At 43.3% G+C, this 15680-nt stretch overlaps 1 protein-coding gene across 1 annotated transcript; it reads left to right on the forward strand.

Annotated features, from left to right (window-relative positions):
- The first annotated feature begins 474 nt into the window (after positions 1-474).
- LOC121578314 (protein ITPRID2) lies at positions 475-14643 on the forward strand. Its single transcript, XM_041892612.2, has 12 exons — positions 475-680; positions 1706-1952; positions 2340-2382; positions 3793-3836; positions 3974-4027; positions 4697-4733; positions 4901-4951; positions 5203-5295; positions 5435-5643; positions 6088-7409; positions 11302-11389; positions 13928-14643. Exons 1-12 carry the CDS (start codon positions 627-629, stop codon positions 14026-14028), a joined length of 2343 nt encoding a protein of 780 aa, XP_041748546.2. The 5' UTR covers positions 475-626; the 3' UTR covers positions 14029-14643.
- Positions 14644-15680: the final 1037 nt, after the last annotated feature.

Here is a 15680-nt window from a genome sequence, read left to right on the forward strand (position 1 = left end):
AAAAATAAAAAAACATTTTAGCTAACCCTAACTCTTTCCCTAACCTTAACCTAATTCTCCTAACCTGCAGCATAAGTTCTCCTGAACCTGCTACGAAAGTCAATCTTAACAAAAGCTATATTCCTTCTAGACAAAACCAACTTCGAGTGACGACTCCCATGAAGTCACAATCACTAGCCTTGTTTACACCATGCGCTAACTATCATGTGAGTTAAGTGATCTGATCAATATGATCCAATCACTATCTGATAAAGCACAATATGAATGTGGACAAGATCAGAATGTGGACAATATCAGGGCGCATGTTAGCACCAGCAGGTATAAAGAGGGCAACTGTCAGCTCTTCTTCATTAGACTATCTACAGTGTGTCTGTGTCGGCTTCTGTTTCTGCAGGGAGGATGTGTCGCAATGTTAATTAGTTTCAGTTGAAGCCACACTTCCCTTTTTACCTTCTTTGTATTTGCGCCTAAAGAGACAGTTGAAAGAGAGAACCATGAACATGTAGCCTAGGTTTTGCGTTGATAATCTCAACATTTATCCGTTTAAATAAATAGTCATCAGAAAAACTGAAGAAACCCTGTATGAAGTATGCAGTGCTATTCTGATAACAAGATACGAGTCGAGAATGGTGAGCGCAGTGGGAGAAACCAGAATTGAAAACTGCGGTGCGCCAGTGAAGGTAGGCTTGAGATGAAAATGTGCTTGTCTCTACATTAGTCCTTGAAATAGAATACTGTAGGCCTACTTTGGTATAAGCATCTGCATGCGTTTGGATTTTCAGCCATGTTTTCTAAATATGTCCTTGTTTTTGCTTGAGCAGTGCAATAAAGTTCTATCAAATTTGACATGAGTAATTATGTGCACTGAAAGGCTTCTACAAATATTGGCAGTTGTTAGGCTATATAAAACAATAACTTTATTTTTCCAAGAGAGAACTTCTAATGTGATTGTCATGTAGGCTATGATTTTTCAGTACATTAACATAATTACAAGCATTGTGTGAGTTTGTGACTATTATGATGATTACCTACTTATGGATTGATTTGAGTTAGTGTGTGGTGTCAATAATTTTCTAATTGCAGCTGTTTATTTCAATTATGTCATAATTTGCTATTCCAACCAGCTGTACTAGATTATAAAGAGGGGTTACATGTTCCTGCATGAAAAGCCCTGTAGGTTACAGTAGCTTCACTGAAACTATCATTTGGATGGACCTGGTTTGGAAGTATTATGTCTATATAAGCCTACTGATGATATAATACTTACGTCATGATTTGGGTTCTCCCAGCTGATAATTATTGACGTAGTATAGTATCTGAAGATTATGCCTTTGTTAAATGTTTTTCATGAAGAAATAGAATGTTGTTTATGGTAGTATCAAGAGGGAATGTTTTAGGTGTAATACCACATATCACAGACAGGAGGTGGGTTGTAGACAGGAGAGACTGGTGATTGGCCAGAAGAGGGGGCATCAGTGTTTATAAATAGGGGTTAAACGATGAGACGTTAGAGCGGCCATAGCAATCTGAGGAGCCGTTCTCCGGACAACGCGTGTCTGTAATTTATGCTGTAACCTCGTGGTATGAATAAAAACTTCTAACATGATGCAGCATAACGGACTCTTTGTTGATGGCAATAATTGCCACCATTCATCATATACGACAGTAGGCTATTCAATTAATAGGTGAGCTGTTGAGTGAATAGGTGAGCAGTCTGATGGAGAGCCCGTCTTCTACGACCAGGCGTCAGGCCTGGGTCCAGACCAGTCGACAGTGGCTCACCCTGGAAGAACAAGATCCACAGGGACCAGGACCGTACATCCATCCCTCTGCCCACCCCTCTACCCTACAACGACCAGGATATACCAGTCCTTCTGTCCCACGGGGACCACCATACACCCATCCCTCTGATCCACACCAGTCTGCATCAGAGGATGACATTTTCTCAGATGGTCAGTTCTCATTTTGGTAGCTTGATAAAGAATTTACATTTGAGTGACATTGATGCATTACTATATGATATCTATGGGATAAAGTAATCAACAACAGGCAGAGGGTTAAAACTCCCTAACAACAACAACACTGCTTAGTCTGGTATTTACATTTGAGTCATTTAGCAGACGCTCTTATCCAGAGCGACTTACAGTTAGTGAGTGCATACATTATTATTATTTTTTTTCATACTGGTATATTTATAACTCATAATATGTGGGCGGTTGGCCACTGCATGATGCATCACACATCTTTGTGACAAAGCACAGAAAAAAGAGTGTAAGAAGTCTTAATTTTCTGAATGCTGAATGCTCACCCAGACTGTTCTATGTCTACTGTTTCCACAGGATGCTCTGCAGGAAAGATTGAGAGCTGGCTTCTGGGCTGTGGGTGAGTGAGCATGCCGTGAAAGGTTTGACTTTGAAATTAAACTTACAAGAAATACTCAATAGGATGATGTGTCAGTCAGTGGCAACTGGCAAGTAAAAAAACAAAAGGTGAAGGGAAACCGCCCACCGTTTGGGGAAATATTACAGATGTGAATTCTGTTTAGAATATGGAGACAGGTCAATGGTCAATGCTCCAAAACAACTTGGTTCTAGAACTAGTTTGGTCCTATTTATACTATAGGGCGTTCTATTTTAGTACTTTGTGTTTATAGTAAAAAATTTGCATCATAGGAAATGGTACAAAAGTAGTGTTTGTTCTGTTGATTCCTCCAGTTATGTGTTGACCGGAAAATAGCAGCCATGTAAGCACAGAAAAGCAATTGTTGCATCACTGGATGCAAACATCACTATTGTGCAATTTCAAATGTATTACTAATGATCATGGCTAACTTGGCTGTGACTGTATTGATCAAGTTGAGTCTGAAAATGTGGCTAAACTGATGTGTGAACTTGGATGACCAGGCTGCTTTGTGGGCTTTATAGAATCTGATTTAAAATAATGTCAGATAAGAAATGTTGGGGCGTTCTTAAAACATATGTGGTTAATGTGACTTGATAATCTGACTGCTAATCACTCAGCCTGAGAGCATCTCCTATGTAGGAAGTGAACTGACTTTTAAAAGCTGTAGCTTTACTGGATAGACTGAGAGGATAGCTAGCTAGAAGTAATGCCCATAGGTTTGATCCAGAGCCGTATAGTATACTGTGGGGTGCGAAATGATTGACACCCTTGATAAAGATTAGCAAAACTGACTGTATAAAATAGATGTATAGGGCGGCAGGTAGCCTAGCGGTTAGAGCGTTGGGCCAGTAACCCAAAGGTCACTAGTTAGAATCCCCGAGCCGACAAGGTGAACATCTGTCAAAATAATCTGTAAAAAATAGGTCACTTAACCCTTATTGCTCCAGGGTCGCCGTTGATAATGGCAGACCCTGGCTGTGACCCTACTCTCCGAGGGTGTCTCAGGAAGAGTTGGGATATGCAAAAAACACATATCTAAAACAGGGCAAATAGAAGCACCCACCAAATTATTATTATATATATTGTATGCTCAAAACATTTGGGAAATTATATTATTTTATACTAATACAATTGCTCAGAGAAAGAGATTTTGTTTAACTAGTAATAAAAAAAATCTCAAAAAGGTAGGGGTAAAAATGATTGACACCCCTGTTTTCAATACCTTTCAACACCTCACCTTGCAAGGATAACAGCACTGAGCCTTTTTCAAAACATGTAATTTTAGTTTTAGTTTTATGAGTTGGAGAACACATTTGGAGTAATCTTAGGCTATTCCTCTGTACAGAATCCTAAGATGTTGTTTTGGTGTACGTTATATATTTTCACTAGGCTGGAGACAGGCTCACAGAACTCTAGTCATCATCTGACTGTTGGTAAGTCTGACAAAGCCACCGTCACTGCAATCTACTATCAGCATGGATATCATGATATAATGTCCTATTGGTCCGTATAAAACACTGATTATAGTCTCTCCTCTTCTTCTATTTGATCATCTATTCTCCTCTTCCAGAGTCTCTGCTGAAAGCCAACAGTTTTGAAGATGACCTGAGTCTGGGTGCTGAGGGTGAGGACAACAGAGTACATAAACCCAATGACACACACACCATAGTAAATAATCCAAGCAGGAAATAGCTTTGTAGGAAAAGTAGGAGACCATCATGGATGTTTTGGAAAAGGCTTTGTTCCTGCTTCTGTGCAACAGCCTCCCTCTTTGTTTTTGTTATTCCTATTTGAACTCATTTTCCATTACCAAATATGTTTAAAGAACATAGGCCTTTTATCCAATACTGAAGTCCATTATACCTGTTTGACTAGTGGACGCCTTCATAAAAATCCTCATGGCTAAGGACTGCTTCTCCACTGCCAGTACACCAGGGACATGTACTGTAGCCTACTGTAGTTACACTGCAATAAAACAGTAGGCTCATTGTAGCATCAAACCTTAAGCCTTCACCTCTTCCATGAGCGACTGACATCCTGGTGCATGTGATTTAGCTGTTGACTGACGGACACTCTCCCAAAGATTGGACCAATATACAAAGAAATAATGAGAGCGTGTCTGCAAATAGAGGCGCCATCGCTCACTGGAGCCTCACAACACAAATGGCCAAATGTCACAGAGGTCTGGGAGGAAAACGCGCACACATAAGCATGAATGCAAACGCACGCACGAATGCGCACACACACACACAGTGTTCTCTTTCCACTCAAACTTTTATTTTATGTTTTACAGCTAAAGCATTAAATGTTGAAGGAGTCTCAGAACTGGGGTAAGATAAATGGAATATAAACAAGAAGAATGTGTGGATTCATTACATCAATTATGCCCAAAAGTCCTTCCTATTCAGAGGGAGGTTTAGATTAGTCATGTTTGGTTGACGTGACATGAGCTTGACCTGCTTTTATCTTCCCACGGTGGTGCCTGCTGACTGTGTAGGGTGCTGCTTCCGCCACCCAAACATCTTCACAGAGGAGGAGCCACCACCAGGTCAGTTAGAGCAACCCACAAACTTTGGCATATGGCAAGCTATATTTCTGTTCTAGAGTTTCTTTTTATAATCCCTCTTTATGCATTTTCCCAGCTACTAGTACATTAAATACGGTTACATTAACATATATCTGTTGAATACAGGCATGCTTCAACCATTATTACTATAATAATTCTGGTTAGTTTTTTAAGTTGTTTCATTGTTTATTTTTCGCCTGTCGCATGTTGATCTCATGTCTTTGTTCCTGCAGTACTCCCCGTCAGATGCTGGCTCTGCCCTTACTCCACCTCTGCCACAGTATTGCCTCCAGTGGCCTCTCCAACAGCACCAGTAAGACGTCAAGGTGAGTTAGGACCAACCACTATCAACCGTATGTTACACAGTCTTAACTATCATATAGTATATCAAATCTGTCAGTAAATCTCTCACTCCCCTCTCTCTCTTTCTATCTGTCTCTCTGACTCGTCACCTACACCCCCCAGTGTGTCTGAGGTGCTGCAACTGTGTGCAGAGGATGCAGAGGAGACTCTGTACCAGTTGGGGTTCGGATGTGACGAGCCTAAGGTCACCGACCGCATCCCCACCCGTTTCCTCAACTTCCCCTCCCAGCTTCACGGTATCAACTTCCGCCTCTTCCTCCAGTCCCAACTGTACCGCCTCCGACAGGAAGACCCAGGACTCTCTCTAGCCAGTAAGACACAAACGTACACACGCACACAAACACACACACTCACACCAATGTGTCGGACTCCCACACACTACTGTGGTAATCACCATCATCATACACACCCACAACCAGGTATAGAGAGTCTCTGTACATGATTCAGCTTTCATTTACATAATAACTTGAGTTATGCAGCACTTTCTATGCAGTTCAAAGAGCTTCATCTCTAAATAGACACCTACATCCACAGAGTGTCTATATGACTACATTTACATAGCACTGTCAGTATAATATGTTTCTCCACCAATCAGAGTCTTAACATACAATAAATACATTATACTCAGTCTTTGCTATGAACAAGACACGTTAATGCATCTCTCATTGTCCTGTGTGTTAGGCAGCCAGCACATTCAAAACAAATGGTTATTATCTCTTTCAATTGCCCTGATGAACGTTTCTTCCCCCCTGTAGGTCGTTTCAGGCAGGTAGAGGTGCTAACAGCCATGGCCAATGCCTTCTACTCCCTCTACTCCCACGTGTCCCGCACACCCCTCCAGAAGCTCGCCCCTCCCGAGTTCAGCTTCTCCCCCACCGCCGACAGGCAGACTGGACGGCGCTTCATGGGAAGCGTTCGCAGCGAACCGAGGTCTCCAGTGGAGCGACTCAAGGACACGGTTTCTAAGATGTGCCTGTATACTGGCTCTGGTGGTTCCGCCCGGCTGGGCTCGGACTCTGCCTGCCGTGGTCCAGGACTCTCTTCCGGACCTGGGTCATCCCCCAAGAAGAGAAGCAGCCTGCCTGACTTGGTGGGACTGGTCCTGGAGAACGCCAAGGCAGAGGCTATATCCAGAGACATGGAGGAGGATAATCAGGATACAGGGGACAGTAATGGGATGAGTGCTGCTGCGGACATGAGTGCTATCGTGAAGGACAGAGAGACAGAGACACAGGGACATAGAGACACAGTCAGAGGCAAGGAGTTGGACCAGGGATCGTCATCAGACAGGGATGGGGCTGATTTAGAGAGGGAGAGAGACACCGACAGAACTCGCAATCTTCGAGCATCATCACTTTCAGAATCAGGTCAGCTAGAACCCAGTAGTAGAAAGAAACTGGACTTTTGCCTTACTACTCCAAGTCCTACTTGTGAGGTTGGAGACACTCAAAACACAATTCATCACACAGACTGGGCAGCGGTGGTGGCACCGGTTGCCAAGGTTACCCATGAAGTCACATGTCCTCAGATCGTTGAGAGTCTGCACCAGGCACTCTACAGCAGTCAACTACAACAGTGGAATAATAACACACAGATGGCGACCATTTTGTCATCTGTTGTGTCCTGTGAGAATGTCAGATCTGACCGATCCTTCACCACATCAGACCCACTACACAAACCCAGGGAGGAGGAGCATTTAACTACCAGGAACTCAGCCAAGAGTTTAGAGGTCGTCATAACTCCCATTCCAAAGGCTGTGTCTGAGGGTGACTCCAGTTTGGGAGAAACTGGGACACTGGTGGAGTCAACGTTCGTGCCCATAGAGCTCCCTAGTGGAAGGAGGTCCCCTTGTCTAATCACTGTAGCTGATGTGATTTGTAGTTTTAGTTCTGCAGACACACCTGAGATGGTTCTCACTCCCAGTGGTGGTACCACAGCAGTGCCTACAGCAGCCCAGTATTATCCAGGTGTATGGGGGATCAAGAGGTACCAGAGTCCTCTGAACCCTCCACCAATCCGGGCCCAAGGGGAGGCCTCCCACAGTCTTCAACAGGCCAACTCCTTTGAGCTAGAGGAGGTAAGTGACATAATTGTTTTGGATTTAACCTATATGGCACACTCTACTCCAGTCTCTGATTTCCTAGGGCTTATACACACATCTAGGTGGCGTAGTCGATTAGCTATCCACCCTTGGCTGCCTGACATTTTTTTTATTTTTTTATTTCACCTTTATTTAACCAGGTAAACCAGTTGAGAACAAGTTCTCATTTACAACTGCGACCTGGCCAAGATAAAGCAAAGCAGTGCGATAAAAACAACAACACAGAGTTACATATGGGGTAAAACAAAACAAAGTCAAAAATACAACAGAAATACATATAATATACAGTGTGTGCAAATTTAGCAAGTTATGGAGGTAAGGCAATAAAATAGGCTATAGTGCAAAATAATTACAATTAGTATTAACACTGGAATGATAGATGTGCAAGAGATGATGTGCAAATAGAGATACTGGGGTACAAATGAGCAAAATAAATAACAATATAGGGATGAGGTAGTTGGGCGGGCTAATTTCAGATGGGCTGTGTACAGGTGCAGTGATCGGTAAGGTGCTCTGACAACTGATGCTTAAAGTTAGTGAGGGAGATAAGTGTCTCCAGCTTCAGAGATTTTTGCAATTTGTTCCAGTCATTGGCAGCAGAGAACTGGAAGGAATTGCGGCCAAATGAGGTGTTGGCTTTGGGGATGACCAGTGAGATATACCCGCTGGAGCGCAGACTACGGGTGGGTGTTGCTATGGTGACCAATGAGCTAAGATAAGGCGGGGATTTGCCTAGCAGTGATTTATAGATGGCCTGGAGCCAGTGGGTTTGGCAACGAATATGTAGTGAGGACCAGCCAACAAGAGCGTACAGGTCACAGTGGTGGGTATTATATGGGGCTTTGGAGACAAAACGGATGGCACTGTGATAGACTACATCCAATTTGCTGAGTAGAGTGTTGGAGGCTATTTTGTAAATGACATCGCCGAAGTCAAGGATCGGTAGGATAGTCAGTTTTACGAGGGCATGTTTGGCAGCGTGAGTGAAGGAGGCTTTGTTGCGAAATAGGAAACCGATTCTAGATTTAACTTTGGATTGGAGATTCTTAATGTGAGTCTGGAAGGAGAGTTTACAGTCTAACCAGACACCTAGATATTTGTAGTTGTCCACATACTCTAGGTCAGACCCGTCGAGAGTAGTGATTCTAGTCGGGTGGGGCGGGTGCAAGCAGCGTTCGGTTGAAGAGCATGCATTTAGTTTTACTAGTGTTTAAGAGCAGTTGGAGGCTACTGAAGGAGTGTTGTATGGAATTGAAGCTTGTTTGGAGGTTTGTTAACACAGTGTCCAATGAAGGGCCAGATGTATACAAAATGGTGTCGTCTGCGTAGAGGTGGATCTGAGAGTCACCAGCAGCAAGAGCGACGTCATTGATATACACAGAGAAAAGAGTCGGCCCAAGAATTGAACCCTGTGGCACCCCCATAGAGACTGCCATAGGTCCAGACAACAGGCCCTCCGATTTGACACATTGAACTCTATCTGAGAAGTAGTTGGTGAACCAGGCGAGGCAGTCATTTGAGAAACCAAGGCTATTTAGTCTGCCAATAAGAATGCGGTGGTTGACAGAGTCGAAAGCCTTGGCCAGGTCAATGAAAACGGCTGCACAGTACTGTCTATTATCGATCGCGGTTATAATATCGTTTAGGACCTTGAGCGTGGCTGAAGTGCACCCATGACCAGCTCGGAAACCGGATTGCATAGCGGAGAAGGTACGGTGGGATTCGAAATGGTCGGTGATCTGTTTGTTGACTTGGCTTTCAAAAACTTTTGAAAGGCAGGGCAGGATGGATATGGGTCTGTAACAGTTTGGATCTAGAGTGTCACCCCCTTTGAAGAGGGGGATGACCGCGGCAGCTTTCCAATCTCTGGGGATCTCAGACGTTACGAAAGAGAGGTTGAACAGGCTAGTAATAGGGGTTGCGACAATTTCGGCGGCTAGTTTTAGAAAGAAAGGGTCCAGATTGTCTAGCCCAGATGATTTGTAGGGGTCCAGATTTTGCAGCTCTTTTAGAACATCAGCTGTCTGGATTTGTGTGAAGGAGAAGCGGGGGGGTCATGGGCAAGTTGCAGCGGAGGGTGCAGAGCTGGTGGCCGGGGTAGTGGTAGCCAGGTGGAAAGCATGGCCAGCCGTAGCAAAATGCTTGTTGAAATTCTCGATTATTGTAGATTTATCGGTGGTGATAGTGTTTCCTAGCCTCAGTGCAGTGGGCAGCTTGGAGGAAGTGCTCTTATTTTCCATGGACTTTAGTGTCCCAAAACTTTTTGGAGTTAGTGCTACAGGATGCAAATTTCTGTTTGAAAAAGTTAGCCTTTGCTTTCCTAACTGCTTGTGTATATTGGTTCCTAACTTCCCTGAAAAGTTGCATATCGCGGGGGCTATTTGATGCTAATGCAGTACGCCACAGGATGTTTTTGTGCTGGTCAAGGGCAGTCAAGTCTGAGGAGAACCAGGGGCTATATCTGTTCTTAGTTCTGTATTTTTTGAATGGGGCATGTCTATTTAAGATTGAGAGGAAATTACTTTTAAAGAACAACCAGGCATCCTCTACTGACGGTGACATACACTACCGGTCAAAAGTTTTAGAACACCGACTCCTTCAAGGGTTTTTCTTTATTTTTACTATTTTCTACATTGTACAATAATAGTGAAGACATCAAAACTATGAAATAACACATATTGAATCATGTAGTAACCCAAAAAAGTGTTAAACCAATCAAAATATATTTTATATTGAAGATTCTTCAAATAGCCACCCTTTGCCTTGATGACAGCTTTAAACACTCCTGGCATTCTCTCAACCAGCTTCACCTGGAATGCTTTTCCAACAGTCTTGAAGGAGTTCCCACATATGCTGAGCACTTTTTGGCTGCTTTTCCTTCACTCTGCGGTCCGACTCATCCCAAACCATCTCAATTTGGTTGAGGTCGGGTGATTGTGGAGGCCAGGTCATCTGATCCAGCACTCCATCGCTCTCCTTCTTGGTAAAATAGCCTTTACACAGCCTGGAGGTGTGTCGGGTCATTGTCCTGTTGAAAAACAAATAATAGTCCCACTAAGCACAAAAGGGATGGCGTCCTTTAGTAGTGGTTTCTTTGCAGCAATTTCACCATGAAGGCCTGATTCACACAGTCTCCTCTGAACAGTTGATGTTGAGATGTCTCTGTTACTTGAAGCATTTATTTGGGCTGCAATTTCTGAGTCTGGTAACTAATTATCTTATCCTTCCATTCCTGTGGTGGTCCTCATGAGAGCCAGTTTCATCATAGCGCTTGATGTTTTTTGCGACTGCACTTGAATAAACTTTCAAAGTTCTTGAAATGTTCCGTATTGACTGACCTTCATGTCTTAAAGTAATGATGGACTGTCATTTCCCTTTGCTTATTTGAGCTGTTCTTGCCATAATATGGACTTGGTCTTTTACCAAATAGGGCTTCTGTATACCACCCCTACCTTGTCACAACACAACTGATTGGCTGAAACGCATTAAGAAGGAAAGAAATTCCACAAATTAACTTTAAACAAGGCACACCTGTTCATTGAAATGCATTCCAGGTGACTACCTCATGAAACTGGTTGAGAGAATGCCAAGAGTGTGCAAAACTGTCATCAAGGCAAAGGTGGCTATTTGAAGAATCTCAAATCTCAAATATATTTTGATTTGTTTAACACTTCTTTGGTTAGTACATGATGCCATATGTGTTATTTCATAGTTTTGATGTCTTCACTATTATTCTACAATGTAGAGAATAGTAGAAATAAAGAAAAACCCTTGAATGAGTATGTGTTCTAAACCTTTTGACCGGTAGTATATACTTAGAGCCAGGAGTTTTCCTGACCACCTGTTTTCAAATTTTGTTTAACAACAGGTACATAGTGCAGGGGAGGAAGACTTTGGACAGCAAGAAACCATAAGATCAACGTCTTTGTCACTGTCTACTGTCAATCAAAACACTGGTGAGTTCATAGTCTTGATTGATTGATACATCATGGTCATATTCAGCTGAACCGAGTGATATTAACAGTATATCTGCTCACTACCAAAGTAGTTGTTTAGTGGATGACTGACTAGCGCGATTCGGAGCAGCCAATGTGCTTAATTTCACAGGAACACAAACACGTTTCAAGTTACAGTTTGAAAGTGAATGTGGTTGATACTGTACCTCAAATGGGCAGTGCTGTTGTCACATTAGCTGTGAATGAGTTGCAGTGTGTATTTGTGCATGCATGTACACTTAACTCATGTCACTTAACCCTTGAACCACCACCAGGCCTACAACATACACAGTCATATTATATTCAAGGATTTAACACGTCAGGCCTGCAGTAAAGTACTTCCCAGAATAAAACATGCAGGGTTGGCCAGAAATCAGCCCACACTTTTCTCAACATTTCCAGTTAGCTGACAATCTTAAAGAACAAGAATGTGAGAAAATATTAATACGAGAAACTGTGGTGAACGCACCCCTTTCTTCACACACACATACAGTGGGGGAAAAAAAGTATTTAGTCAGCCACCAATTGTGCAAGTTCTCCCACTTAAAAAGATGAGAGAGGCCTGTAATTTTCATCATAGGTACACGTCAACTATGACAGACAAATTAAGATTTTCTTTCACCAGAAAATCACATTGTAGGATTTTTAATGAATTTCTTTGCAAATTATGGTGGAAAATAAGTATTTGGTCACCTAAAAACAAGCAAGATTTCTGGCTCTCACAGACCTGTAACTTCTTCTTTAAGAGGCTCCTCTGTCCTCCACTCGTTACCTGTATTAATGGCACATGTTTGAACTTGTTATCCGTATAAAAGACACCTGTCCACAACCTCAAACAGTCACACTCCAAACTCCACTATGGTCAAGACCAAAGAGCTGTCAAATGATACCAGAAACAAAATTGTAGACCTGCACCAGGCTGGGAAGACTGAATCTGCAATAGGTAAGCAGCTTGGTTTGAAGAAATCAACTGTGGGAGCAATTATTAGGAAATGGAAGACATACAAGACCACTGATAATCTCCCTCGATCTGGGGCTCCACGCAAGATCTCACCCCGTGGGGTCAAAATGATCACAAGAACGGTGAGCAAAGATCCCAGAACCACACGGGGGGACCTAGTGAATGACCTGAAGAGAGCTGGGACCAAAGTAACAAAGCCTACCATCAGTAACACACTACGCCGCCAGGGACTCAAATCCTGCAGTGCCAGACGTGTCCCCCTGCTTAAGCCAGTACATGTCCAGGCCCGTCTGAAGTTTGCTAGAGTGCATTTGGATGATCCAGAAGAGGATTGGGAGAATGTCATATGGTCAGATGAAACCAAAATAGAACTTTTTGGTAAAAACTCAACTCGTCGTGTTTGGAGGACAAAGAATGCGGAGTTGCATCCAAAGAACACCATACCTACTGTGAAGCATGAGGGTGGAAACATCATGCTTTGGGGCTGTTTTTCTGCAAAGGGACTAGGATGACTGATCCGTGTAAAGGAAAGAATGAATGGGGCCATGTATCGTGAGATTTTGAGTGAAAACCTCCTTCCATCAGCAAGGGCATTGAAGATGAAACGTGGCTGGGTCTTTCAGCATGACAATGATACCAAACACACCGCCCGGGCAACGAAGGAGTGGCTTCGTAAGAAGCATTTCAAGGTCCTGGAGTGGCCTAGCCAGTCTCCAGATCTCAACCCCATAGAAAATATTTGGAGTGAGTTGAAAGTCCATGTTGCCCAGCGACAGCCCCAAAACATCACTGCTCTAGAGGAGATCTGCATGGAGGAATGGGCAACAGTGTGTGAAAACCTTGTGAAGACTTACAGAAAACATTTGACCTGTGTCATTGCCAACAAAGGATATATAACAAAGTATTGAGAAACTTTTGTTATTGACCAAATACTTATTTTCCACCATAATTTGCAAATAAATTCATTAAAAACCCTACAATGTGATTTTCTGGTTTTTTTTCCTCATTTTGTCTGTAATAGTTGACGTGTACCTATGATGAAAATTACAGGCCTCTCTCATCTTTTTAAGTGGGAGAACTTGCACAATTGGTGGCTGACTAAATACTTTTTTTCCCCACTGTATGTGTGTGTGAAGAAAGGGTTGCGTTCACCACAGTTTCTCGTATTAATATTTTCTCACATTCTTGTTCTTTAAGATTGTCAGCTAACTGGAAATGTTGAGAAAAGTGTGGGCTGATTTCTGGCCAACCCTGCATGTTTTATTCTGGGAAGTACTGTACTGCAGGCCTGACGTGTTAAATCCTTGAATAGAATATGACTGTGTATGTTGTAGGCCTGGTGGTGGTTCAAGGGTTAAGTGACATGAGTTAAGTGAGTATGGCTGTGTAACTAACTCTGCGTTCGACCTGACTGTGTACTTCTCTGCCTACAGTATGTAGGCCTGGGAGTTCGAGGGTTACGCGGCATGTAAGAGTGTGGCTGTGTTTCTCTGTGTAGACCTGACAGTGTCAGTGTACTTGTCTTTGTCTCTGTGTAGGTCTGGTGATTCGAGGGGACAGCATGCAGTCAGACAGTAGTGGCTACGCTGATGAAGACGTCAACTCTGCAGTCTACTCCACTGAAGGAGACAAGAGCTGACAGACAGACAAGGGTTGAGTTCCTGCCTGACTAGAGTCACAGGCATTGCTTTGCATCAACCAACGGTTGCGTGCCATGTCATCGACTGTGCAGTGGGGCATCAAATTGCTATATCATATGATGTGGTTAGGTGATGTGTTAAATACCTGTCAAGGCATTGTAGTCTGGCAGGAACTCGACCAAGGCTACTAGAACTAGACTCAGGGAACTCTGTGAGTATTATTTGTATGAGTCACACAGAGAACATCTTCAGCCACTGGAGGAATATTCAACAGATACTGATTGTTTGATTATGAAGTATGAAGAGGTTTGGCTCTCTGTTAATGTTAGTGTTAATGACATTATGAATCAGGTGGCATCAGTCAGTGCATTGTGAATGCTGCCACTCATATGCAACACCAGTCCTTTGACTGAGTGCAGACAGAGTTGCGTTATCCGACGGAAGGCATTGACCTGGAGGGATAGTCCACAGCACTGTTTCGTTGTGAAGAGATTGTCCTCTCTCCAAGCATAGTGTTGCTGTTGATGACAATCATTATTCGATGTACTGTACATAAGATGCTACTGCTATGCCTTTGTGAAAGCTTTGTGAAAGTCGTTATTTATTTATCGGATGTTAATAAAGATAATTTAAACACATGCCCTCTTCTTCAACAGTTATCCAGGTGAAGTGACAATGGGGGGAGAAATGTTTTTGGTCGACGACAAAGTACTTAGTAATGAAAAGGCAACCAAGGCCATTTTTCAATCAATGAGAACCATTTTAGGTTGAAAAAGGGTAAATGTCTTCTGCCCTTTCCCTGCAGAGTCTATGTCTCTAGACATGTTACACCAGAGCAGGTGGGTGACTGACCATCCAAATGAATGACCAGGGTAGGCAATCAAGAGGGCATTGAGGGCTATGGGGGATATCTTCAGAGAGCGAGTTGGTCTGGGAGACAGAATCACTTCCTGGTCACTTCCCCCCGGCCATGATTTCAATTTACTGCAGTGCATTGTGGAATGCGCTGGCACGGGCAGCGTCCTGATTGGGTGCGAAGCCATGGCACACTGTGATTGGATGAGTGGATAGCTCTACCAGACACTGGCATAGACCGCTCAGACTACGCTCCTCTTGAACAACAAGTCAACAAACCTACGTTAGGTTCAATACAATAAAGACCACCATCTCTAGCCTGGTTGCCAGATCTGTTTAACTACCAAATCCTCTATTGTTTGTTGCCAGCGTCAAGCCATACATATAGGATACTAAATACTGAGGAGCAATGTTCCCTCTCAACTGCGTGGTATCCCTGAGACTGCCCAGGGACTGCTGCGCAGAAATATCAGCCCACAGAGAGAAGCACGAGATTGAACTTCACTCAACTTTCTAGAGCAGTGGTCACAAACCGGTTGATCTCCAAGGCATTCCTAGTCGATCGCCAAACATTTCTGTAAAAAACCCAACAAAGCCTTGTGTTCCTATTTTTTAAAATCGTCTCTGGCTGTTGGCAGTAGGTGCACCCGATTCAGCTGCCCTGCGTGCTGGGTAGGCGAACTGTTGCCTTTTGAACCATTTTATCGGTCTGAAGGTACAAACTCTGTCTTCCTGGCAGGCCCAGAGAGCAAATCAAGTGCACTATAGGTGTACCGCTGGCCAATCGGTTGGCTCA

The sequence above is a fragment of the Coregonus clupeaformis genome, chromosome 12, assembly GCF_020615455.1.
Source record: "Coregonus clupeaformis isolate EN_2021a chromosome 12, ASM2061545v1, whole genome shotgun sequence".
Classification (NCBI taxonomy): domain Eukaryota; kingdom Metazoa; phylum Chordata; class Actinopteri; order Salmoniformes; family Salmonidae; genus Coregonus; species Coregonus clupeaformis.

What these genes read in the sequence shown, in the direction of transcription:
- LOC121578314 (XM_041892612.2), top strand. Translation starts at nt 627, where the DNA reads ATGGTGAGCGCAGTGGGAGAAACCAGAATTGAAAACTGCGGTGCGCCA. An exon ending in GGATGACATTTTCTCAGATG is followed by an intron (nt 1,953 to 2,339) that starts GTCAGTTCTCAT and finishes CTGTTTCCACAG; the next exon opens with GATGCTCTGCAGGAAAGATT. An exon ending in ACTCCTTTGAGCTAGAGGAG is followed by an intron (nt 7,410 to 11,301) that starts GTAAGTGACATA and finishes GTTTAACAACAG; the next exon opens with GTACATAGTGCAGGGGAGGA.